General features: G+C 38.8%; 1 protein-coding gene across 1 annotated transcript in view; it reads right to left on the minus strand.

Annotated features, from left to right (window-relative positions):
• Positions 1-3,137: 3,137 nt before the first annotated feature.
• Positions 3,138-25,351, minus strand: part of NELL2 (neural EGFL like 2) — a 135,034-nt gene continuing 112,820 nt past the window's right edge. Inside the window, exons 16-20 of the mRNA XM_054271306.1 lie at positions 19,646-19,786; positions 10,535-10,728; positions 9,345-9,521; positions 7,067-7,291; positions 3,138-3,946 (exon numbers count right to left, since the gene is read on the minus strand). Coding sequence (XP_054127281.1) covers positions 3,896-3,946; positions 7,067-7,291; positions 9,345-9,521; positions 10,535-10,728; positions 19,646-19,786 — 788 coding nt within the window. The 3' untranslated portion in view covers positions 3,138-3,895. The remainder of the gene's footprint in view (positions 3,947-7,066; positions 7,292-9,344; positions 9,522-10,534; positions 10,729-19,645; positions 19,787-25,351) is intronic.

Raw genomic sequence — 25,351 nt, forward strand, 5'->3', positions numbered from 1 at the left:
GACTGTGGCTTGGGTAGAAGACACAACTGCAGTGGCTTTTCACTGGTGCACTGAAGGAGAGACACAGGCCACCCACTCAGGAGTTGCCAGAGCTGCTCTAGCCTTCTTCCTTGTACTACTCTGAAACATTTTCTTTTTAGAGCTGGCAAAAGCTAGCTAGCAATTTTTAGCTTAAATTATTAACTGCTTTGGGGACAAGCTAAACTGCATTTGCCTGTGAGTAAGTTACACTATTAAAAAATAACTAGCAGAGCCCTACTTTAAAGCTGCTGCTATTTTTATCTGTGAAACCAAGGGAGTTCCCTCCTGTTGAGAGGGCATGTGAGCTCAGCACTGCCATTTGCTGCACTTTGGAGAATCTGAGCAGGGGGAGATCCTACTGCAGGCACATCCTGCATCTGAAGCCAGCTCAATGTGGCTCATGAGATTGAGGTGACCCAGGATGAACCTGCTCTAGGCCAGTGGAGCTGATGGTGAGATCCTATGCTGGAAATGAAGGAGGGCACTTTTACAGCCCTCCCTGCACAAACACCCACTTTTAGGCATCCTATAAAAATGCAATGGCTAGTGTTACCCCAGTAAATTTGTCTGTACCAGAAATTCACAGATCCCTTTTCAACAGTTTTACAATGCTGCTGAATTTTGTCAACTTGTTTCACCATAGCACTGAATTCAGCATTGGAACTGAAGATATCTCTGCCATTGTATCTGTAAGTCTATTAACTTAGGGCAATTACTCTGCAGAGAGGTGACAATTCCTTTATGGAAGTTATTGAATTTTGGTACTGCAAACAGTGCATCAATAACAAAAGGCCAGTAAGACAGCACAATGTACCTGCATCATGCAGAATTGTTTTGGGTTTTTTTTTATTGATTATATTGTCTAACAGATAATTTAGGCTTAGAAATTAGACACCAGTTTTTCATCATATTTAAATTTACTTTTCAAGGAAAATTGAAAGCACAAGGTACTAATTACTGGCTGGGCTGAACAGGAGGGAGATGGGGGGGGGATAGAGGGGGTGAAAAGGAATGAAAATGAGAGTCACCAATATGCCTTCTTGGAGTTTGCTGACCTTTAGAAGAACTCCCAACTGATTAGTAACCTTAAGCATTGATAAATTAGACAATATTCACTGAGCCTATTCTCATTTTTTATTTAGTAGAGACTTCCAGCTTTGTTCAGTAGTATGACTTCTGCTCTTTACATACATGCAACACCCAGTGTCTCTCCAAGGATCAGATTCAAGTTTTAGCTACTACCTTATGTCTCAATTTTTGGATTTTTGGCCTATTAGTGTACAACCCACAATAGTAGAAAGATCCTCCAACACTCAGGTCATGGTAAGCAACAAAGAAAATGGATGGTGTTTTGTCATCTATACACCATTTCAGTTTTGATTAAAAGCTGGTACTAAACACCAGTATTTATTAGAAAAAGGATTGAGGGAATATTTTGGAGAAAATTTTCCTTAGAGTTCTCATATTTGTCATAGCACTGAAACCAAAATCAGAAGATGCACAGAACCAGATTAAGGACAGACACCTGCCTCACCTGCAACTTTTCTATTCATTGCCAAAACAGGGATGCTTACAATGTTACTTACAATGTTCTGTGGGTATCTGCTCTACCAGCTCCAGTGGTTCTCTTCAGAGCTTTGTTCAGCCACTCACAGAGCTCAAAGATTCTGTCCTTGAAAAATGTTCATTCTTCAAAAAAACAAACTCTGGTCTTCATGCATTTTCTATGTCTATCTTGTACCTATTCTTGAATTAAATTGAAGTGCAGTTCTCAGAGGGTATACAACTTCTGCTAAACCTTCTCTCAGAAACAGGCAAGCAACAGCTCATGAAATCCACTGGAGATGTGCCTCAGAGTCTGAGGCAAAAACCTGACCTCCTGACAATTACTAGCAGGCAAGAAAACGTTGCAGAGAAAGCATCCTTTTTGGGAGGGAGCTAACTCTCTTCTTTAAAAATAGTGACTGCAGATTGCCAGGAATAGGACAAAACAGAAACAAAAAAAACCTGTGAATACCTGTTATTTGTGGACTAGGTGAGGAAAAGGTTTTATTTGGCCTGGACATCTTTATAACTTTATTTTTTCAATGTAAAATGTCCATTTGGGTATTTTCCCCCCCAATTTTTAGTTTCTTGGAGTTTAGACTATTAGCATTTTGTGGCCTAGCATGTCTTGTATCCCCTAATCCAAAATCATCCAGGTTCTAGGGAATACCTACTGGATACATGTGGTTGCATGAGTTTCCTTTGATCTCCTGGAGTACGTGAAACTGAAGTAATATTTGTTTGCAGGAAATAATTCTGTTTTTTAAAACCACATACATGGACCTCCCTTAAACTTCATATCACACAGGAGCAATATTATTGGAAGTTTTGCCTGTCCAGGTTTCATGACCATCTACTGAACTTGTAAGAGAGATGGTGAAGAGCAGCAAGGCACTTTGAAAAGAATGTGAGTACTAAAGCAGCATTTAAAGAATGCTGTCATCTTGGGCATCTTCCTCCTCTCCTCTTTTGTCTCCACTGTTTGTGATGCATTCTTTAAAAATTCAGCCTTTTCAGTCTGAAATTTGTAAGCATTGCTTTATTCTTTATTTCTCTTTGAGAATAACACAGGTTTGGTCACATAGCCTCCTTTATTTACTATCCCAACAGAGCAGTAATGACAAAAGGGTTTGCATTTTGCAGTAATGCTCACGCATTAAGATCCTTCACACAAACAACAAAAACAGCTGCAGAGCTTATGGAAGACAAACCGACCCTTGGCAGCTGGAGAGAGGAGGAATTTGGAGAAGATCCCCTGCAAATCTGAACAGATCCAAGTCACACACAAATGGTCTCTACTGACTCTGCCAACACCCCACTGGCACATAGAGGATCTTTAGGAATGTGAATTTGCTATTTAATCCACTGTAATGACAAATTACTTATGTGTACCTTAACAAAGATAAGACATGATAGGCATAAGGTGGTTCTGGGCATAAGCTCCCACACTCAGAGGAGCTACACAGGCAACACTTCACCTGTATTGTCCAGATTCCCAGGAATACTGGCAAAGAAGTAGCAGCATACATGGAAATTAAGTCCTCGAAAAGGAAAGATGGCACAAACAGAAATTTAAGGTAAGAGAAATATTTATTTAAATTTGCACAATAACGAGCTTATACTGAACAAAGTCAATCAAGAAATAATAGTAAGTGCAGTAAAACAAGGAAATATTGATGACTTTTCCCATCAGAAAACATTAAGAAGCCATGCCTGTGCATCACGGGTTTTCTTTATTTTTTTTGGATTTTTTCTTGTTTTGTTTTTATTTTTTACAATAACTTCTATCTTTTTTTTTTTCAGCGCACATACTGTACATATCACATCTTAGCTGCTAGGTTCATTATTCCTGAAGGCTTCATCCTTTTACTCAAACATCTGCTAAGTTCTGCAGTAAGCAATCGAACACATTTGTGCAGTTCCAAATATGATTAGGTAAATCTGCTGCATCTGGTCAAGCGTTGGACTCTCAAAGCTTCAGAAGACCCTGTAAGAGCCCCTAGTTGATTTTAGATCTTGACATCATTATGTACAGCATTACAATGTGTCACTTTACACTAACCTAAACATTCTGCACAAGGATGCCAGACAGACAAATAGCCAGAAGATTTGGGCTTAACCTCATACAAAGGTTTACACATCTGAGCTTGTCTTGAGTCCCATAAATTTCACTCTGATTCAGGTAACTGAGTTCATCACATATCTGCACTTCAGATAGACAACCAACCTAATTTTAGTTTTAATTTTGAACAATTTTTGGTCTAAAGGTCTATTTCTGTGAAGGAAAATTCTTTATCCAGAAACTGCTTGTGAGAGATAGTTGTTGGTGTCACAGTTCCTGAAGGCACTGTGGATCCACTGAGCAACAGACATGGCCATTCTAAAGGATGGAAAAACAGAAAGAAGAATTGAAACAATTTGCATTTTGTACAAAACAAGTAAATTTAACAAGCTCAGCTGCTTGCAGATACCCATCAGATTTGAAGATACAGACTTGTAAAATAGAAAAGATGTACAGACTTGGATCAGATTCATGACATTGTCCTCATGTCCTTATGCTGCCCGAGGGAACAGGCTATTATGATTCCTCTAATTGCTTGGCTTGTTGTGGTCTGTGTCCCAGAGCTACAACACTCAAACTGAAAGAAGCTGGGATCAGTGGATGGAATGCTCCCCACATAAAGGTATCAGGCATCTGCTCAAATACCTAAAGCTGTTGAACAAGACAAGGCACTTGGGAGTTTTATTCATATCAGGCAGAAGGGATTCTGGGTTTTATTTAGCCCTGAATGCTTCAACTTCATGAATCCTGGCTGTAACACCAGCAAACATTAATCCACAAACTTTTTCCAAATAATCCAGATATTCTTATGAGAATACTAAGGGCAATTAAGGGAACAGATTGCCTATGGACATCATTAAATACTGGAGAAATAATTTCTGCATCTCTACTGTTTCTTAAGTCTGATTCTTAAAATGCAAATAAAAAATGCGTATTATTTATAAATTAGTCCAAATACATTCAATTGACTAAACCGATAGGACTTATTAAAACCAAGGTCTGAATAATTCAAGCATTTTCTTTCATTCTTTCTGTTACAGGAAGTTATAATCCTACTCTCCCCATTCTTTACTTGTGATTAGAATTGTTTTTGTGGCTAAGTCTGCATTAGCTGATGCCCAGGTTTCTAAATTCTTAAAGGATTTGTGTAAACCTATTTTGCTATAGCTTGTTTAGAGAGGCTTAGACTGGAGCTTTGACCTTCCATGAGATGCTTTACAAAAGAAGAGTGGGGTGACACAGGATGATTGAGAAGGAACACTGTACAAACTGGGCACACCATACCCTGATCTGGAGGGAGTGGGCTGCTTGCCTGCAGAACTGCAATATTAAAATGCTGGCAACATGAGCAGATAATGTATTTCAAAATCAATGCTGCTCTGTAAGGAGAATTGAATAAGATTTGGGCTTCTTTAGGGACTAAGTGGTAGCTCTTCTTTGTTGGGCAGTCACACCTGAGTCATTAAAATTACGGAGTTTGGCACAGTACCTGTTTTAATCCTCGCTATGTCCACACAGCAGCAGAGGATTTGATAAGTTTGTGTATGTGTTTTACTGAATACCAATTAGTCAGTGCTTAAGGTTCAGTCTTTGCTTAACACAAAATGCCAGATGGGAGCAGCGCTTGGGTGGCCATGTCAGAGCTGATACATGCCTTCTGCATTGCCACTGATGAGCAGCACAACAAGAGCACATTTCCCAGCACCGAGTCTCAAAAGTGCTTCAGGGAAGAACTACATACAATAATTTCTTTTACAGATGGGGAACCAGATGCATAAGAACCTTAGCAACTTGCCTGAGCAGAAAGTAACTTCTGGCATTGAAGCTGGTGTAAAGCACCAGCTTATGGACCCCAAAAGTACATGTTTTTAACATCCTCTGGGCAACAGCTGGCTTTCTAACCATTAGCCAGCCTGTCAGATCACAGCATTTTCTTCTAACCACTGACCCATTCTGCCATCAGGACAAATGCTGACACTTCCTTGGTGCATACCACTGCCCTTGGAACAGGACTATGCCTCGACAGCAACACCAATTGCACACAGTATTGCATCAGAAAAAGCAGAGGAAGGAAGTGATGCTTGACAGCTTCTGCTGCCTGATCACACAGAATTCTCACAGAAGGAGGTGTTGAAGTGTTGGAGAGTTTTTCAAGAATGGCTTGAAGAAAAAGGCCATGAGACATACAATTGAGAGAAAAGTATAAGGGAAAAGTAAAGCAGTTCTTAGCCTTCTGATTTCTATAAACAATTAGACTCTTCTTATAAACAAAGAAGTTCTCAGGCTGTCTTCCCATAACAAGAAGAACACCGTCTCTGGGAAAAGCTGGCACCCTGAGAACTGATGAAGAAGTTTTGGGAACACTGGTTCTGTTTTTAATAAACAATTGTAGGTATTCTAAAACAAGAGGAGTGGTTAGAAATTTCTTTGTTAGCCTATCATGACATTGGATTACAGAATATTCATGAAGTTCGTTAGTACTGTTATTTAAGGTGATTGATTGATCAATAAAGTGGGAGTTCGATGCATTAAAGGATGGTTGTCTCCCCTTCATCTCCAAAATTGATGATAGATTTTTTCTTTATGAACACCTTTTCAAGTAGTTAATTGTACCATGTATTGGAGTTTGGGAAGCACCTTGCTTGGGAAGACTACAGAATAAAGCATAAAATCAACTGTGAATTTCAGTAGTAATTAAGGAACTGTGTATGAATCTTGCTCTCTCTCCTTGGCTGCTGGAAATACATATTGTGACTATTCAGTATCGAGTGGCAAAAACCACAATTAACTTTATGATCTTATTTTGAATAAAAACACTTTTGTTAAGCCCTTTTTCTTTTTCATCTGCAAAAAGAAATGCCTGAATTCACCTATGCCTGTAGCCATTAATTTTTCTCCTCAATCCATTTCTTTGAGTACAAAAACAGTAAATGTTCTAAACACATTGATTAATTTTAAAGTACAAAAGCTATGTAACCATATAACTAGTCCTTTTATTCAGAAAACAATTACTATTCTCAAAAAGCAATTCAATCAGTTCCAGTAACACTATAATATCACACTGAACAAATTTCTTGTGCAAAGTCTAGGCTCCCAGAGCCATACTTGCACGTTTCCAAGACAGCATGGAGCTTGGAGCTCCATGTTTAGATTCGAATTGAGCTATCTCAGTGGAAAAGTGAAGCCCAGTACCTTGTCCACAGCACTCTGCAGCATGGGTTGTCCTGCTTCTGATCTGCCGGCATGTCAAACTGTGCTTCTAGCACTTGCAAGAGTACAGTTAACTAAGCTGAACACTTTTACTGTCACCTCTGCTGCTTTAAAACAAGTGTAGACACCAACTGTTCCCTGACCAGACTCAGTGCCACATTAATATTTATGTGCCACAGAACAAGCTGGGAAGAAGCATCTCAGCCCCATCTTTACAACCTTGATTACCTTGCACTGGCAGAGGGTGCACTCTGTGCCATGCTTTATCCAGGAGGACCCAGTGAAGCGAACGACGTTGGTTTCATCCAGACACGTCTTGGTGATGTCGTTGCGGATGGTGTCGGCCTGGCAGGGGTCGGTGACGCAGCGGGGGCAGCACTCGTTCTCGGGGAGCACACTGAACTCACAGTCCACCTCTGGGCAGGGCAAGGGCCAGCAGTCAACCTCTCCTTGCTGTTTGCAGAAACAACATGATATTATTATTATTATTATTATTATTATTATTAGCTCTTATTCTGTTCCTCATCCATTCCTCTGAATCAGCATTATGTCTCCTAGCTGGCTATTATTCCCCATCTGGTGCTGTTCAGAATTCAGCACAGAAAACATTGATATTCATTGACTGTGGGACACACAGCAGATCAGGTGCTTTTCTCTGCATGCCATTCAGACAGTAGATGAGATTTAACTTGGTTCAGTAGACTCTCCATCAAGCTGCAGGTGAAAATTCGCCACAAAATTATGCAATACAGGATTGTGGCCCTACTTCTGCAAGGGACAGAAGTAGTAACTTGACTGCAACTGCAAAAGTATGCCAAAAATTTTAGGGCTTTTTTTTAATTTTTCAGTGTTCTTGTTTTTTCCCCCCAATGTAATAGGGAACACCACCACATTTTCAATGAGAGGACCTCCACCCACTCCACCCTCCATCCACTTAGGATATTATGAGCAGAATACCTGAAGTTCCAAACTTATCACACCTTCTGCATGGTGGATTTAGTACAGTCAAGGTAAGAAAAGGCCTGGGCAGAGACTTGTGTTGGGCCAGCATATCCTTATGGGAACTCTATGTCTGAACACAAATCTAAAGATGTTTAATAAATCATATCAGTTACTAGAAGCTGGAATCAGCTTCCCTTCACTCTGGACAAAGGCCAAAGTTGCAGATCTATTGGTCAAAGAAAAGACTTCACAATAGTCAATAACATATATTTTTTTTTTTCTTAAGCAGATCTGTGACTTCCAATTTATTCAGCTCATTTGAGCACAGATTTAATAGTCTGGACTTAAGAGGGGCAAAAATAACAGCATTTAGCCCTAGAAAATCAGTTTATTCACAAAATATGTATTTAATTCTTTGAGAATGAGGAGTTTGCTATCTCCAAAGCAGAAGCTGAAAAAAAATCACAGACACTTGTAATAGCCCCAGATTTCCTCCACTTGTTGCAGAAAGTATTGCGAAGTTAGTCTTTTAAAAAAATCTCATCTGGGACAATCTTCTTCTTTTGAATTGTGTGATGGTAAGACTGAAAGGAATCTTTTAATCCAGTCAGTGATCTTGACACTTCAATCTATTTTTTGCAGTGATGGACAGTACAGGGAGTAGACAAGACTTTGTCACCCCAAAAAATCCATGGTCACTGAAAGAAAGCAGATTTTGCTACAGAAGTAGCATCTTGAAAACAAAAGAAACATCTATTGAGATCCTAAATTGTAGGTTGGTTATTTTTTCATTTTTAAGACATTTAATGAAGCACATGGTTACCTATTTAATTGCATTTTGGCAGTGGTAGCACTGTAAGCACAGTCTACAGAAATGTGCTTCTGGCTGTTCTTCATGATACCCTGACAAGCCAAAGCTGCTACATGGACCAGCCTTTACACTTGGAGATAACTTATGATAAAAGCTAGTTGTTTTTATCTTGGGATTTTCTCTGTCACAGAAACTTCATGAGCATCATTATGCAGAATACCTTTTGCTTAGAGTCCAAAATAACATGCCTAGGAAAAAGGTGACAAGCTTAAACAGATTTTTTCAAACTTCATTTCACTCTTTTGAAAAATGCAAGAAGTCTTATTATTTTTCTGTTACTTGAAATGAATGAATAAATGAAGTCTGAATGAATAAATAAGTTTAAGTTTACCAGCATCCTTAAAAATATCAGCTGTGATAATAAATGCATATTTAGAATTTCCTTATAGAGCTTCATCAGTCTCTGAATAAGGAGTGTGAGTGTTGCTGTGTAGGTGCCATATCCAAATGACCTCCACTATGCTGAAAGCACCTTCATGATTAAGTAATTTATATTTTGTCTATTGTGTCAAAGCACATTTTTGACAAAACCAGAAAATACTGACAAAAATCCAGGAATAGCAGATTTTAATTATACATGCACTTCAGGGAAAATTAAGTGGATGTTAATGCATGAAAATGAAACTATTCACAGATCAGAATATCTCATATCATTTTCCCTCCTGTCTGTGCAGCTGTAACCAGGGACCTTACCAGGCAGCGGCACTGCTGACAGTTCTGTATCCAGGAATCACCACTGTTATAGGAAAACTCCCCACTCTGATGTAAACATTGACTGCTGAGCCTTGGGTCACACTCAGGACAGCAGAAGAGGTCAACGGTGGGATTTTGGCAGTCACAGACCATTCGCCGGCACATCACGTATCCATTCTGGTTTTAGAAGAGACATACACAGTGATGGCAGAAATTTGCACAACTAGCCAAACTCCAGCCAAACTTTTGTATTTTATCATGATTCTAAGCCATTAACAGCTCACAAGTTTTCCACTACACAGTATCTTTGCCAAAATACAATTCAAACCGAGCCAGAAATCCCCATACATGCTCACTAACAACCGTAAAATTCCCCTGTTGTCTTACACACATCCTTCATTCAACCAATCTCCAGGCAGTGCTCCCCTGAGGTGGTGAAACCCAAGGACATCTTCCCCAAGGGTTAGACTTTAATGGATTGCACTAGTTTTGTAATTCTTAGATTACACTAAGTTTGTAATTCTCATGTAGATGCTTGATGAATCTTGCTTTAAACTTCTTAGAATATCACGGTTTCATAGAATACCAGATTGGAGGATGTCAAGGAAGATCAACCCCTCTGCTCCGTAATCATTCACATAGGAAGATGATAGGTGATTGGAAACGAGACCATGTATGCTAAAGTTGAGCTGCTGAAATGCTCAGGATACTGTCAGCAGTGTTTTGGCCCTTTATTCTCCATCAGCACTTAGCTTGGGACCAAACTTCCCACAGCAAACATTTGAGGAAGTTAGCTGAATTATCCTGCAGACACAGAACCTACTTCTATTTATAGTCATCTGCTTGAGATACTGGCATCAGACTCCAGCCCCAATAGGTGTCTAGACAGTTTATTTGCATGAAAATGCTGCTACTCCCACCCAGAGAACACAGGTGGCATCTCTGCTAACAACACAGCACTGTCATCCTTCTCCCAGTACCACATAATAAACTTCCAATGAATGTTTTGCTCGTGCAGGTTGGAGAGAGAAACTATCTCCAAAACCCTGTGTAATACATGATTTCATTTCTGTAGCTCCACACATGCACCTGAGAAGGCAGCTGAAACAGGAATTTCACTTGTATCCAGGTGCTCTGCCCTTCATCCCTACCAGCACCGTGCAGAAGCAGCTACTTGCATTTGTACTGACCTGGCACGAGCAGACAGAGCATCTGTCATTCTCCAGCACCCAAATCTGGCCATTGTGCTTGATTTTGCCTTCATGGATACAGTCTCCTGTGCAGTTCTTGCCATGGGGACAGCGACAGTCATAGCCGCCGTCCAAGTTAAAGCACACAGTGTCATTGGCACAGCTGTGCCTTCCGGTCCCACACTCATCGATGTCTGCAAAAACACGCCATGCAATGCTCTCAGACCACATCCAACTAACAAAAGCTTTCTTGTGGCAGTCAATACAAACGATTCTTAGCCATTAAGAGCTTCACCTGAAAATTAATTTGTAGTTCACCAGAATGGGGAGAACTTAAAAACTAACAAAAATTTTTTACGAGTCGCATCAGCTCTTCTGGATCATGTTTTAACCTGATATTTTGAGTTTTGCTATACATATTTCTAAGTCAATGCTATTGAGTACAGTAGATAGAATGAAGAAACCACAAGAAACATGAGAGAAATAATAATTCTTAGCTCCCTAAAAAGCCTTAGTTTGTGGCAACCATACATGAGATGTGTTATCTGAAACAAGAACAGCTTCAGAATCGTGTTCTTAAAGTCTTTTGCTGGCTCCGTCTAGAACATTGGAGTTCACTTGATGAGAATTTAATTTGAAAGGTGATGTCTGACCTGCAAGCTCATTTAAGTAAGCACACCATGCTTTAAATTTCATCATTGATTAGAATGTAAAAACTAGAATATTTTAAATATTCAAGTTGCAGTGACAGCTACAGCCCTTCTGTCTAGAACAGAAAATAAAGAAAAAAAATCATGTTTCCAGTGAATAAAAATAAATTACCTCAAAACAAATATTTCTCAAAGAATTAAAAAGTACTTTAAAGGGTTACTTCATCAAGGTACACACAACTATTTTGCAAAGGCAAGCTAGCAGCATACACTGCCTTCTACTCAAATATTCTTTATTTAGCTTTTACAGCTGTTTAAATGGAGAAAAATGATTGTAGAAAGAAGCTTCAAAGGGGCATGAAGTAAATGGATATATGCAATAAAAAGTGGAAAACAGAGTAAAGACTAGAACTACAGTGATTGTAAATATTGAGATATTGAGTTCAACTCTAAACACAATTTCTCAGCAGTGTAGTCCAAGTTCTTGATTAAAGTTCATTAAAATTAGTGATGTTATAATTAAACGTCCACCAGAGGAGTGAGATAAAATAAGCAATATGGTCATGCATGTATCTTTCACCACCAGCATAAAACCCTAAAAAATAAAACACTCAGCTTTGGGCTCAACAATGGAAATGAAATCTCCAATCCACCTCAAGCACACTCAGTTTAAAGCAAAATAATTCAATTACCATTTTAATTCTAGGCGTGGCTATGGTCAAAAAACCAAAAAAATTAACAAGTTGCTAACACGAATATGAATTGGGATGAAAAACAGCAGGGAAATTATTAGAACTCCATTGTACAAATCAGCAGCATAGTAGGTTTCCTTCAAATACTTTGTGCAGTAACAGTGGCATAATCTTAAAAAGAATTGCAAAATTACTAGGGCATATGGGAAGATTGGGGGAAATATCATTTGAGAAAAAATAAAAAGACATGGATTGCTCATCTCTAAAAGAACACGAGCAAGAACAGACATAAAAAAAAAAAAAAAAAAAAAAAAAAAAAAAAAAAAGAATACTTCAAAGAAGTCAAAGAAGAAGACATGTTGAGAGCTTTTCTCTCCATACTGGCTAACATACTAGATAAGGGACAGTGAATGAAAGTGAAAGACAACAAATTTATGCCTGATAAAAGCAAGTAACTTTTCATACAATGCTTAAACAAACTCTGACACTCACTGCTACAGAATCCTAGAAGGCAAAAAACAATTGCATAGGCAAAAGTGTATAAAGCCAGCCAGAATATTCAATTTTCAGTGCTAACAGATTTGTGGAGAGATTGTGATTTTTGGATACATTCCATGCGCTAGGGCCCATGGTACACTTATTTATGTAACAGATAATCCAGAACAGGCAAATCATCTCAGATCTCTCCATCTTCTACCTCCCTGCCTTCTGAGGCATCTGGAGGCAGTCACTGCTGTAACAGGGCAGGAGATAACTGGGACCATGAACCTAAGTCAGTGTGTCTGACTGGCACATCAGACAGCAAACCCACCCCAACAGTCAGGATAGATAACCAGTGGAACAGTGGCCCTGCAGAGGCTGTCCAGACTCTCAGCTTGAAGGTTTTTAGAAAAGTAGCGAACAGGAATGGTTTGAGTGATGCCAGTTTGGGCAGAGCAGGGATGGAAGAGCTACTCTTTCCTTCCTATATTTTCTCTTAAATCCAGCCAGAAGTAATATAACCTGGCAATTTAAAATTAAGGTATAGCTGTTCTTAAGTCATGCAAAAACAACAACAGACACAAATTCATTTAAATGTAATGATTCGGATTAACAGCAAGATTATCTTTATTATCAAAGTAATTTTTGATAAATTACTTTCCAAAACTTGTATTCATTTGTTTAGGACAGTCTTTTGTACATAATTTTCACAGAGCTGTCATAAATTAATAATGTCATTTCTCAGCAATCTATCTACTTAACAGAAGGCAGACATACTTAATGAGGTAACTGGACAAAGTTCAGCTGTCATGTAAACAAGAAAGCTTTCCTATAAACAACAAATGGTAATCCTATAAACACTGACTCTGCTTTCGGCACTCATACACAAGTCTATTTCACAATTTTCCCATGAGAAAAAGGCTTCTGAGATTTATTTTTCAACACAGTCACAGCAAGTGAAAATAATGGAAGTTTCATCGACTCTGGTATTGAGCCGAGCTTATCTGGCATTGAGAACTTCTGAAAATTCCCAATTTTGGTTTTTTCAGTTGTTTGATTTATGAAAATAAATGTTCTGGATAGGACAATTTAAATATCCCTAGTCACAGCAGGAGCTATTTACATTTTGATTCTAACCTAATCAGAAACAGCAGTGTGTTTATGATGCAGCAGGAGAAACACCAACTTTTCATGCATGAAACTCTCATCTGCATTATTCATCCACATCAAACTTCAGGCATTATCAGCAAAGAACTTGCACACAAATTATCCATACCAAGCAAAACTTTGTTCAGTTTTTTTATTTTAGACTTTTCATAGATGGTGAATCATGTTACTGAAATTGGGCTTACAGCCATAACCAGCTATGGACAAGGGACACTGGGTGCTGCATCTTTTGTGTTTGAAAAGGGGAGATGGTAAGATTACAGATTGCATATTCCACTCTATCCAGCCACAAAGCCATTTTATGACTTATTCCATGCTGTTAACAAAACACACAATCAAACAACCTCCAGCCCCTTCCCAAAAGAAACTAAAACAAAAAATCCCCAAAAGAGTCCCCCACAAACACTCAAGAACAAATAGTTCACTTCAGGCTATTTACAACACACTGCTTAAGAACCAAGCAGCTTGAATGTTAGGACATTAGAACATTATGTCTCAAAAGACTTGGAGGTTTGCCTCAATAAAAAAACCTGACAGAAATGAAATGTAACTAGCTATCTGGTGCTAAACTGAGAATCAGTTCTTATTTATCAAATCTACATGAAAAAACACAGCAGCTTTCATCTGTCTCATTTTTAAGGATTTTCCTTTTCTTACATCATCTCTTACAACCTAATGTTGCAATAACAAAGGCATATCATGGGAGAAGAAGTAGTGATACATGTTACAGAAAACCAGGAGTTAATTCTATTACAAATAATTTACTGCCTACACAGGAGAAATATCGGACTAAAGCCATACAATATGGTGACAGCAGTTAGAATGACTAAACTCCTTCTGCAGTGTTTGTGAGACTGCAGACATAGAAAACTCCATAAAAATGGGGAGTTTTTTTCAATTGCTCCTGGTTGTGACCCAAGGTTGTATTTAAGAGATTCCCTGACTGTTTCTTGGAAGAGGTAGTCAAAGAAACACAGAGGAACAAAGCACCATTTCATTTGGCCCTGAGCAGCAAGCAGCCTCTGATTCAGAATGTCTCATCGTTCTGTTATTGGTTAGACTCACTTTTTAAAGAAAAGGGGAACATTTGTATCACTGAGAAATATTGGAAGAGATGACTCGGGAGGGTGGACAGCTCCTTTGCTCTGAAGCCACTGAAGTTTCTCAGTTACCCTTGCTCTGAGGAATAGCATTAGCTCAGCAAGGTGAAAGTACCAGGATACCTGAGTACCTTTTGCTTAAGGCAAAAAAGGAAGGAGTGCATTTGGTAGGGAACCCAAGCTCGTCTGAGCAGAAAGCTCTATTTCTGTTCTTTTCTGTCCTGAGTAGAGCCATTGACTGGTGTATTCATTCTTCAAAGAGCAAGTGAATTGTGAATAATTTATTTCTGAGTTCATATAAGCCACCTGTGAGAGTGCATACCAGATGTGGAAGATGAAGAGCTGAGACTTCAGATGTTGGTAACATCAGCTTGACAGAAATGTCATTTCCTTCTACAGTAAATGTGTTCAAATTGCTGTCTTATAAAATACAGCGGTCAAGTTTCTGTTCTATCAGTCCTTTTACAAAAGACAAGAAAATCTGGAAATTTTGTTTTCTTCCCACACTCCAGAATATTGAAATACTAATGTGTCTCCATATCTACCTTCTGTTTGGTGCTGCTTAAGTTGGGTTCACAAATTTAATACTGAAGCCTTAATGCCTATAGCTCTATTTGGGATAAATGGAAAAAAGAAAGAAGTCACTTTATTTGCTGACCTTTAACGATCATGAATAAAAGCAAAAGGATTTTGAGGGAGCTTTGTGAGTGCTAGTAAGGTTTCCTGCTGAAGAGTAATGATTTTTTATTTCCTGTTTCACTTAATTGCTGTCAAAAACAAAGCTTCTGATAAACGCAAGTGTAGGACTCCAAACTGACAGTGGTTTTAACTTCAAGAAATCTCATGTACTAGTTAAAATACCGGATGCGGTGTGAGATAAATTGAGACATCCCAACAGCCAGCAATTCCTCTGCCTTCCAGATCCAGAGACATAGATGCTAGAGGTCCCATTTTGGACTTTGCTCAGTCAGTAAGGCTGGGGAGCATACTGAGGCTTGTAATATGCCTCCATCCCTCATTATCCTGGATTGTAGAAAACAGACTTCAAGTGGAGCCTCAGCCTCTGTGCTGTCAGGCTGGCTGCTCTGTCACACAGAGAAGTAAGTGATTCTAATTCTGGAACAGGATGGCAGAAAAAACCCATAAGATACTTCAGAACAGAAAACCCAAATGTGAGTTCACATATGGATAAACCCATACAACCAAAAAAGATTCTTTTATGAATTGGACATTCTGGATTGATCTATCCAAACCTTTCATTTGCATCTGTCTCATTTAAAGAATGTAGTACCTGCTGAGAGTGAAGGTACATTGATCTCACATTCTATACTAACAACAGCTGGTACCTGACAGATACTCTTGGTAAGTCCTAAGGGGCTGCCTTAATTAGGTGAGCTTTCTTTGGATGTGGATGTGTGCCAAACGTCCAACAACTGCTGAGGCATAACCTGCACTATTCTGGTACAAACCAATATAGCCTCCCTCTTCAACTGATTATGGAAGCTTTTAGACATTGCAAAGGACAAATTCAAAGGAATAAGGATGTTACATAGAACTGCAGGGCAAACATTAATGGAGCCTGAACTTTCTTATTTTAGGATTTTGCCCTCAGTTGTTCTAGTTTTTTTACTGCAATGAAGCCTGAGGATGCAATATCTACTCCCTTAGCCCAGCTTTCTTTATGAAAGGGTACATAAGAGACAACCTTCAGTAGCAGTAAGACTGTTTAAAGAAACTACAGAGAAAAGCTGTCAGGGGCAAAGAGGAAGATACAAGTTAATATACCATACTGAGTGCTATATTTACATATATAAAATTTAAGACTTCGCAAAGCCATACAATCTCAACAACTACATGGCTGATACTCACTTTTCTGGAAATATAACAAAGCATAACATAATATTATTTCCAAGGGGAAAACAGCAAGTGCTGCTAAGAGGTTGAAGCCTTACAGCTGCATTTCCCATAATTTCTCTCACTAATTTTTATAGACACCATGCGTTTACCTGGGGGTATAATGTGAATCAAAACTATTAGCAAAGAGATCTCTAGGTCTTCCATTGCCTGTAGGTACAATAAAATGGGATCATGAATTTTTGCATTCAAGTACATTAGTCAAAATATTCAATATTCTCAGTGTGCCAAAGAAGCAGCAGTAGCCAAGGTCAATAGATGTGTAAAATAGGCAATTCAGTAACTATTATTTTATTATCAAGCATGGACAAAGTCTAGTGCTACCAAGGAGCCCAGCTCTAGGTAGGAATATTTAGTATGATGTCCTAAAAGGGATAGGTGCAGCATTGGAATTCTATTAAAATAAGGCTTTTAAGGAAATGCTCCTGTGCATCTGTGATTTTAACAGAGGTGCTTCCACATGGATTTTTAAAATTGGAGTCCTTGCTGAAGGAAACAAAGAACTGATTACACTGATCACTGAAATGCTTTGTGCACTATTATCAGCACATGTGCAGGGGACACAAAGAGACCCAGCTTCGAGGAAGATGATGTAGAACAAACAAGAAAGAAAATCTTCCTTGGCTTTTAAAGGTTTTTTCCTCTAGAAGAAGGAACTTACTTCAAGGCAACTCTAAAACTTACAAAAGATGAATCAAGTCAAGCCTATTATGCACTCTATCTAAAACACTACTTTGCAGTAGTTTGCACTGTTCCTTCTACAGCTCTGCAAGCTGAAGCACTTGCACAAGATAGAAAGTTTCAGCGGATGCTGAATAGAGTTGAAGGTGAGAATTGGAGAACTGTGATTTGAAATTAGAGATTAGTATAGCCTGGAAGCTGCTGCCCCATTCAAGTGACTGTCTAAAAGACCATCCACCAACAGCTCAATCTAATCACATCTAACTAGGGGTTACTGAAGAACTATCAAAAGCAATCCATTTTCTTTTGTCTATAAACCCAGTAGGGAAATCTCTTACAGGGGAAAGATCTGACAGCAGAGAAGACAATTGCTTCTGCACTACGGTGTTGTGCTACTGCAAGTTCAACTTCCCACACTGCAATGGATTTTAGGTTGTCTCTTCATGCCCCTTCTGGTTTTATTTTTATCTGAGACAACATGTCACAAGCTCCAATCAATAAAAAAATGATGTGGTAAAACAAAACTAATCAAATATCTAACCTTGCTTCCCATTAAAGTCAGGCTGGAGCAACCTGGTCTAGGGAGATGTGTCCCTGCCCGGGGGGAGATCTTTAAGGTACCTTCCAATCCAAGACGTTCTATAATTCTGTGACCTCAAGTAGCTAAGGATCCCAAATGTTTGGAGCTGCAATCAATCAAACTGAAAGTGTTCCACTGTTAGTCACTAGGGTTGTCAGCAATGAAGATAGTTTTCTGGCATCTGTGATTTAATTCTAATTACTTGTTATCCTTTGTGTACGTTTAATAAAGAGCTGCTGGCTCTTTGTAGAAAAGGTCAAAACAGACTAATAATTGCAGCTTCTGTACACATGTAGCAATCCCCACATATCTTCTCCCTCGGCTTTTCATTTGTTTAGAATTTGCTGCTTAATTGATACTTGTTTGAACACATTGTAACACAGCCACTTTGTATCGTGGATCTCTCTTGAGATAGCATGTGCCAAACCGCTATCTTCAACCCACCTGGTAAGTGTTATACTGACACTGAAGATAAAACTTGGGATATTGAGAATATTTCCATAAATGCCTGGCTGGACTATTTCTTTCCTGTGCCACGAGTGACAGAAGTGCAATGTTATAATCAGAGGGATCACAACTTATTCTTTGCACCTTCCTGTCCTAACTCCTGGCCAGCTAACACTGACATTTAGTTAGTTCTTGACAAAGAAAGCTCAACTTATGAAAGCAGTGGTTGCCTTAAATTGCTGATTCCTCCTGGGAATACAGGCTTTCAGCTGTGATGAAAATGTGTTGAAATAAAGTATTGATGATGGGTATACCAGAAAGGTCATTCTCACTCCTGGAGAACTGTCTGTGTGTCTGCGTTAGAGAAATTAATTCAATTGCTTCCCTTTGGGACCAATGTAGCCCACCAATGTGTGTTTAAACAGCAATAAGAAAGCTTACACTGTGAGCACTGAATATTTCAGCACTCAGAGAAAGAAGGGAGTAAGGGTGATAATTTTGCCCTGAGAAGTGCATGGCAAAAAGACTGGCTTGCTCTGTTATTTAAGAGCAGCAGCATGAAATATCTTAAGATGTCTTAATGAATAACATTATAAGATGTTATTAAGATTAAGATATCTTAATGAATAACATTCATACTAACAGATCTGCATCTGAAAGTAATTCTGTTCTTATTAATCTGCTGGTTTCTGTAACGTCATTCATGAACACAGAAAACCTTTCCATCTCCTTGCTCCTCTTGTCACTCTCTTGTCCCCTACACCTTGTGCCAGCCCTATGCCCACTGAGCTCCCTAGTCTGTAAAGCAGGTCTGCAAATTGCTGCCTTCTAGAAGCAGTTAGCCATCACACAGGAGAAACACCACAGTATGTCCAACGTGTAGGTAAGGGTCTCAGGGACACATAATCATTTTCTGCAGTGGGAAATATTTTTATCAAGAACTATTTCAGTGTACGAGGAAAACAAAGTGGAAGAAATGAGGTCTGGATTGAGGCCCATTTCCTATGCACAAAGAATCTGACATACAAACAGATTACTGTGGAGTGACGGATTACAGTGCATGCTACCAGCCCATGGGAAATCACTTATGCAAGGGACAAGCACAGAAGCAGATGTAGGGCCAGAGAAATTGCATTTCAATCACCATGCCTGACTTTACATATTATGTTAGTAAAACACAGAAATGCTCCACTATTGCTCCACATTCTAGGAATATTCATACTTTTATTCTTTTGCCTTTGATGATGATGCTTATTTAGATTGTAATTCTTTTGGGTCAAGGTTTAAATTTCACTGCCATTTTCAAGACAATGCTTGACCAGTACAATCTGAAACACTAGACATTTTCTGTACATATTCATGTGAACCATAAGAGTACCCCACCTTTTTTAGACACTGACCTTCACAGGATTCTCCACTTGGTGAAAACATCCCATTGTCATGGTAGCCATCTCTGCACTCGCAGTGGTACCAGCCGGGCAGGTTAATGCAGTTAGCACGGCTGTCGCACTGAACAAAGCCATCCGAGCACTCATCAATGTCTGTTTATTAACAACAACAAAACAGAGCAAAATTCACACAGAGAAAATTGCTGTATTCATTCAAGGAAAGAATGATATCCCTGGTGTTTCTAGGTTTCACAGAATTATCTTCATTACTGACACTTGAATTTGCAGAATTAATGGCAATGAAGTTTTGAATTGTTTCCATAAAAATACTTGGCTAATGATTTTGGGCCTAACAGCAGCAGAGGTACTGCTTATCCCAATTTACTGCCTACATAGTAGCAACCCATTTTGTCACAAAACATGACAGGTAATCTGACATCTGTTTAAACTGCCCCTAATATGAAGAAAATAATTAGGTCCCAGTTCATATAATAAGATATTAAACCTTTGAGTAGTGCAGGCTGCCTGATAAAACAGATTTTTTTTTTCCAGGGGTATATAAAAACATTAAATATTTACTCCAGTCCTTGCTTATGGTTTTGGTGACACCAATTATAGGTTAGAAGGGCTTCCCTATCCAGTGGAGTTCCCGTTGATTTATACCAGCACCTCTGAATCTCTACATAACCGACTGCAGGCTCCTCTCTAATCATCAAGGAAAACAACTGGGTTTCCAAACAAATGCTTAAATCATGAGGGTGAAACACAACACATTCTCCTTCTCCTGGAAATTGCTTTGGGAAGGGTGTCTTTTAAACCAACAACTTCCACTGACTAAACTTTAAAATAACAATTTATCATAGAATGGATTTTTTTTTAATGCACTCACTAGACCCAAAATCCACCAAAGCATATTCTAGAGACCTGTACTCACAGACTTAGCAGAGATGCAGAGAACTTTGTGACATGTTCACTTCCAATGCCTTCAGGTACACAGTAAGCTGTACTAAAGAATAGGTGTCAGAGTGTGAGTGCTATTAATGGTTAGGGAATACTGGAGTATGGAGTCAAACAGGAGTAAAACTGAGCTGTTCCCCCATCAGATCACTGCCTTATCACTGTGTTTTAGACCAGAAGTAGCATACCTATCTGAGCATCAGGCTGACTGAGACGTGCCTACAGAACCAACACAAAGGGAGGCACAACACCAGCAAACTGCCTTCAGAAACAAAAAGCTCTAATCACTCTCCACCATGAGTTTGAACAATGAATAAACTCTCAGTGTACTGGCCACTCCAGCCACAGCAAGGATTCCATCTTTCTTCAAAGGCTGAGTCTTTAAAACTGAAGAGCTAAAGTAACAAATTAAGACTCAAACTCTTGAAGTACACCAGCAGTTGACCTAGCATCCTCTAGGACGCAGATACGAAGGAGAGGTGTGATGTGACCACTGAGATACATGTGAAATATGTCAAAATTCTGCCCACAGTCCCTGTTACCTCCCATTTTTATGTCATTTGCTATTTTCATAGGAAGAAGTGTAAACTGGCTAAGAAAATAAAGTGTGAGCTACAATACAGTAAGGAATCTCTTTTCTGAGAATAATAATGTATGGCTAGACAGACATACTCTTACCAAGTATTTTGTGAAACCTATTCAAAGACAAACTTATTAAAACCCTGAAACTTCCTCATCCATTGAGACCACTTTGTTCCACATTTCAAGGTGATAAAAATATTAGCGTGTGGGAAACACCTGCATAAACTACAAGGTAAAGCACAGTCACCCACATTTGGGTTTGAGTTGTGTTTTTCTTATACATGACTGGGGTATGTGGGATGCACTCTGGGTATTTTATTTACACGCTAAATAATTGTTTTAAAAATTTCTTTGGAATAGCTGTACAATTGTATAATGAGCGCACTGGTTTTTAAAAGCTTTACAGGTCCTTGACAATATCTCATTAGAAATTTTTGCTATGATGAATCAATCTGATTTTCTATCAACAGTATCTCTAAATAGGCATCCCTGATGTACGTTATCAGTATTTATGATGATAAAAACAACCAATACTCCTGCTGCAATATTGCAGCAAGCGTATATTTTGCTGCTTTGTGCACCACAAATCAAGCCGTAAGTCTCTACTGGTTTAAAAAAAAAATTCAACTCCACTATGAATTCCAAGATAATAATCTGAGTAGTTGTACCGCAGGACTGAGAAATGCCAAACCTTTACAATCTTCCTGTGCTCAGTGTGTTTCTTTCTAAATCAGTATAAACTCTGGCCTTTTTCTTGTGAGCAGCCAGGAGCCAGTGGGACCTCAGAGGTGTTTGAGAGATCAGAGGAAGATCAATGAAAATTATGTTACAGTACTGAGAAAAGGTTGGCTTGCAGTCTGTGTCTTATCTACTGCTACTCGCTCAGAAAGCCACAGATAACTCAAGAAAAAGGAAAAGAAAAGAAGAAAGGACTGCAGCCTGGAAGTTCCCTTACCACTGGGGAATGTGCTGCCTGGCTGCCAGCTGGCCAGGCAGAAGAGAAGTGACCCTGCTGAACACTGGGGATCACCAGGCCAGTACAACATAACCTGTGCTTGGCTAAAGCTGCAAACTCCAGAGAACCAATAGTGCATGCCCACTCAGAGGCTGAAGGAGAAGAGCTGCTGTCAAGATTTGATGTTAATCTTCATACTACTTAATAATGTTGCGTTAAGACACTGGATGGCATATACTTCTTTGGGAAAGCGGAATGTATTTATCAGTGACGAGCTGGAGAAACAAGTGTTATTTAGGTCAAAGCAACAGATATGAATTAAAGAAAGAGGAGCCTGTGCTCCTCTTTTCAGAAAAAATTATTTTTGAATCTGTAAGCCTCACAAGTGTAAGAGCAATACCACATTCACAAGTGGAATGCATTCAGATGAACTCCTTGATTATTCAGGAAAAACAAGCCATGAACGTCACATCAATATTGGTAAAATGACAACAAAATCAGCTTCTCTGTATTTATTTGCAAACTAGCTGATGAATCCATAACACAAGAAGTGTTACTTGGGATGAAAGGCTTTATCTGATGGCAACAAACAAAGAAATACATTCTTCTGGTTTTGTTGTGACTGCATGCAAAATTGGAGTGGGGTTACATAAGAAAGCCTCATCATAAGCATGTATGGAAGCACGCTGCAGGTCTTGAAGAATGTCTTACTCCTCAGAGACTGCATGCATTTGAACCATTGTTGCATCCATGCTGAATAAGCCATTACTCCTTTCAGGATTTTGCAGCAAAGAAAGGAAATACAAAACACTTCTCACCACTAATTTTTAGGCAAATGACATCTTAAGCACGTGCCAGTCGGTTTCAGAATATAGATGTTTTTTATGCACAGAACTTTGTTTTAATTCTCACAGCTAATGCTGATTATTAATTCACATAGAAACCTGCTCTGTAATGGGACAAAATGTGACTGTTGCAACCCTGTTAAACAGGAAACCGCAGCAGAAATGTCTCACAAAGCAAAAGCACTGATTTAATGGAAAAATTTCTTGACATTTGGATAAAAAGATTTCTGTTTTCCAATAGTCATAGCATGGCTCAGGAAGTGCTGCAAAAGTATCTACAACTGAAATTATCTTATTAGTATGGGAAAAGCAGACAGAAATAATTTCCCCTTGTCCTATGGTGAAACCTTCTTGGATGAGTCATCTTGCAGCTGCTCAGTCAGAGGTGTAAGCTGACAAGAGAAGAAAAACTGATTGAAGTTTTGCTTGGCCAGTGGCTATGGTCTATCAGTGGGCCATATGGAATATTAACAGTGATAATGAAGTCCTGTTTGATGCTGTACTAGAAAAGTATGGAAAATGAAATATTACCCTATAAAAGAAAGTTAGCAAAAGGCTTTATATTTTCACTTATGCCAGTCAGCCTTCTTATTTCCATATTTTGTTACCCATTTTTCAACTCAAAATTTTAAACTTTTGTTGCTGAGGCCTCATTCTAATAAAGTAGACACAAAATCAGAGGCATTTTGAAAGTAAGAGCCGTATATGCCTAGCTCCCCTTGACATGACATTTGCTCTCCCAAATACCTTCCTTGTACCTCGGGATCACTCATTTCCTTAACTGTGCCAACAGTTTCAGCTATTGTACCCTTTTCTCTTGGGAACACTGAGAAAACTCTGCTCCCTGAAGAGTAAAGTAAGATCATTAGCAAATTATCCACTGGTACAAAAAGAAGAAAAGGAGAACTAACTGTCTGATTCATATTATTAGAGAATTTCTGTATAATAGGACTTTTTGAAGACTGAAAGTGGTATAAAATTGCCAATTAGAAAGATAGCAGTTCTCTTTCAACCAGCAACGGGACCAAGCTCTAATGTAGTCAAGCTGCACTCAACAAAGAGCCATGGTGTGGGGGAGGGGTGTTGCTACCATTGTATATTACTCACTTCAAGACTTAAATGTTAACCATAAAATCCTCCTTTTAGAAAAGCCTGCATTCACAAACTTAGACACAGAGCAAAACGCACTCCATAAATATGTTCTATCATAAACTGCTTTATCCAAGTCAATACAAACCAAAGTCCTTGCTCGTCAAAAAGTCAACACCACAGATTGGAAGCTGTGTATATTTAGAACTTAGCTGTCTCCACACTGGAAGGTTTTCTGGGACAGAATAATATCTGGCACCTAGCTAAGATTGCCAATTAATAGAGATTCCCAATTGCAATAATCTGTCCCAGTGCTAACTGGGTTTTGTCACTGGGTATGGCTACAGAGATTAATGAGCAGCCAACATCTCCCAAAATGTTCAGTCACTCCTGACTCAGCCTAAATTTGAGATCCCATTTCAATGGCAACAGCCTTTCCAGCCTAATGCTAACCTCCTGAGCCATCCACATCCCAGCCCCATATACAGTATAAATAAAGTGCAAACAAACAACTGAAAGAAAAAATCATTTCAGCCACAGATCACTGAATAAGTGCTTTAGCAGACTTGGAACCTGCTTAAACAGATAAATCTTCAATATTTGGGTTTTTTTCAAGGGTACATTTGGAACAGTCAGACTCCAATATGCCTTTGCATATGTCAATATAATTTCAAGGATATTATGTCTGGCTTGTATGTAAAAAGGTCATGTTTCAACTATTCAGATTTATGCTCAGATAAGAGAATATACAGCAGTATTAAGATGATGTCTGGGTTATCTAATTTTAGTAAATACATATGAAAGGAGGAAAAGGCCTTATTCAATAGGACTAAATATAAGTTCACTGTACTACATGAAGTATCTGCTATCAAGGACTCAATTTTCTGGACTAGCCTTGAAAAGGGTTCATCTCTGGTGCAAATTCTGAAGTCCCATCTCTTGCATCTAAGAACCAAAAAGTGTTTGTTTTGGTTTTCATGTGACAACAGATTAGTTCAATATACTGGAGTAGTATACTAGAGTAGCTCAATATACTGGAGCTATCTTACTGCTAAAACAAAACAGTAAGGATTTTGGGATTTCTATTCCACTACATTCTCATATACCATATGCATATAAATATCATAAAGAGGAATAAACCCCCCAAGAATACAGTGGCTAAGAATGCTGACATAATCCAGGAAGATATCAGTTATACCAGAAAACTTGAGTTGTTTGGAATTACTTTTAAATCTATTTTGTGAAGTTTGAGCAACTCTTTTTTTTTTTTGTAACACTGACTTCAAAAAT

The sequence above is a fragment of the Melozone crissalis genome, unplaced genomic scaffold, assembly GCF_028551555.1.
Source record: "Melozone crissalis strain CALT ecotype California unplaced genomic scaffold, PUWL_Pcris_2 ptg000004l_1, whole genome shotgun sequence".
Classification (NCBI taxonomy): Eukaryota; Metazoa; Chordata; class Aves; order Passeriformes; family Passerellidae; genus Melozone; species Melozone crissalis.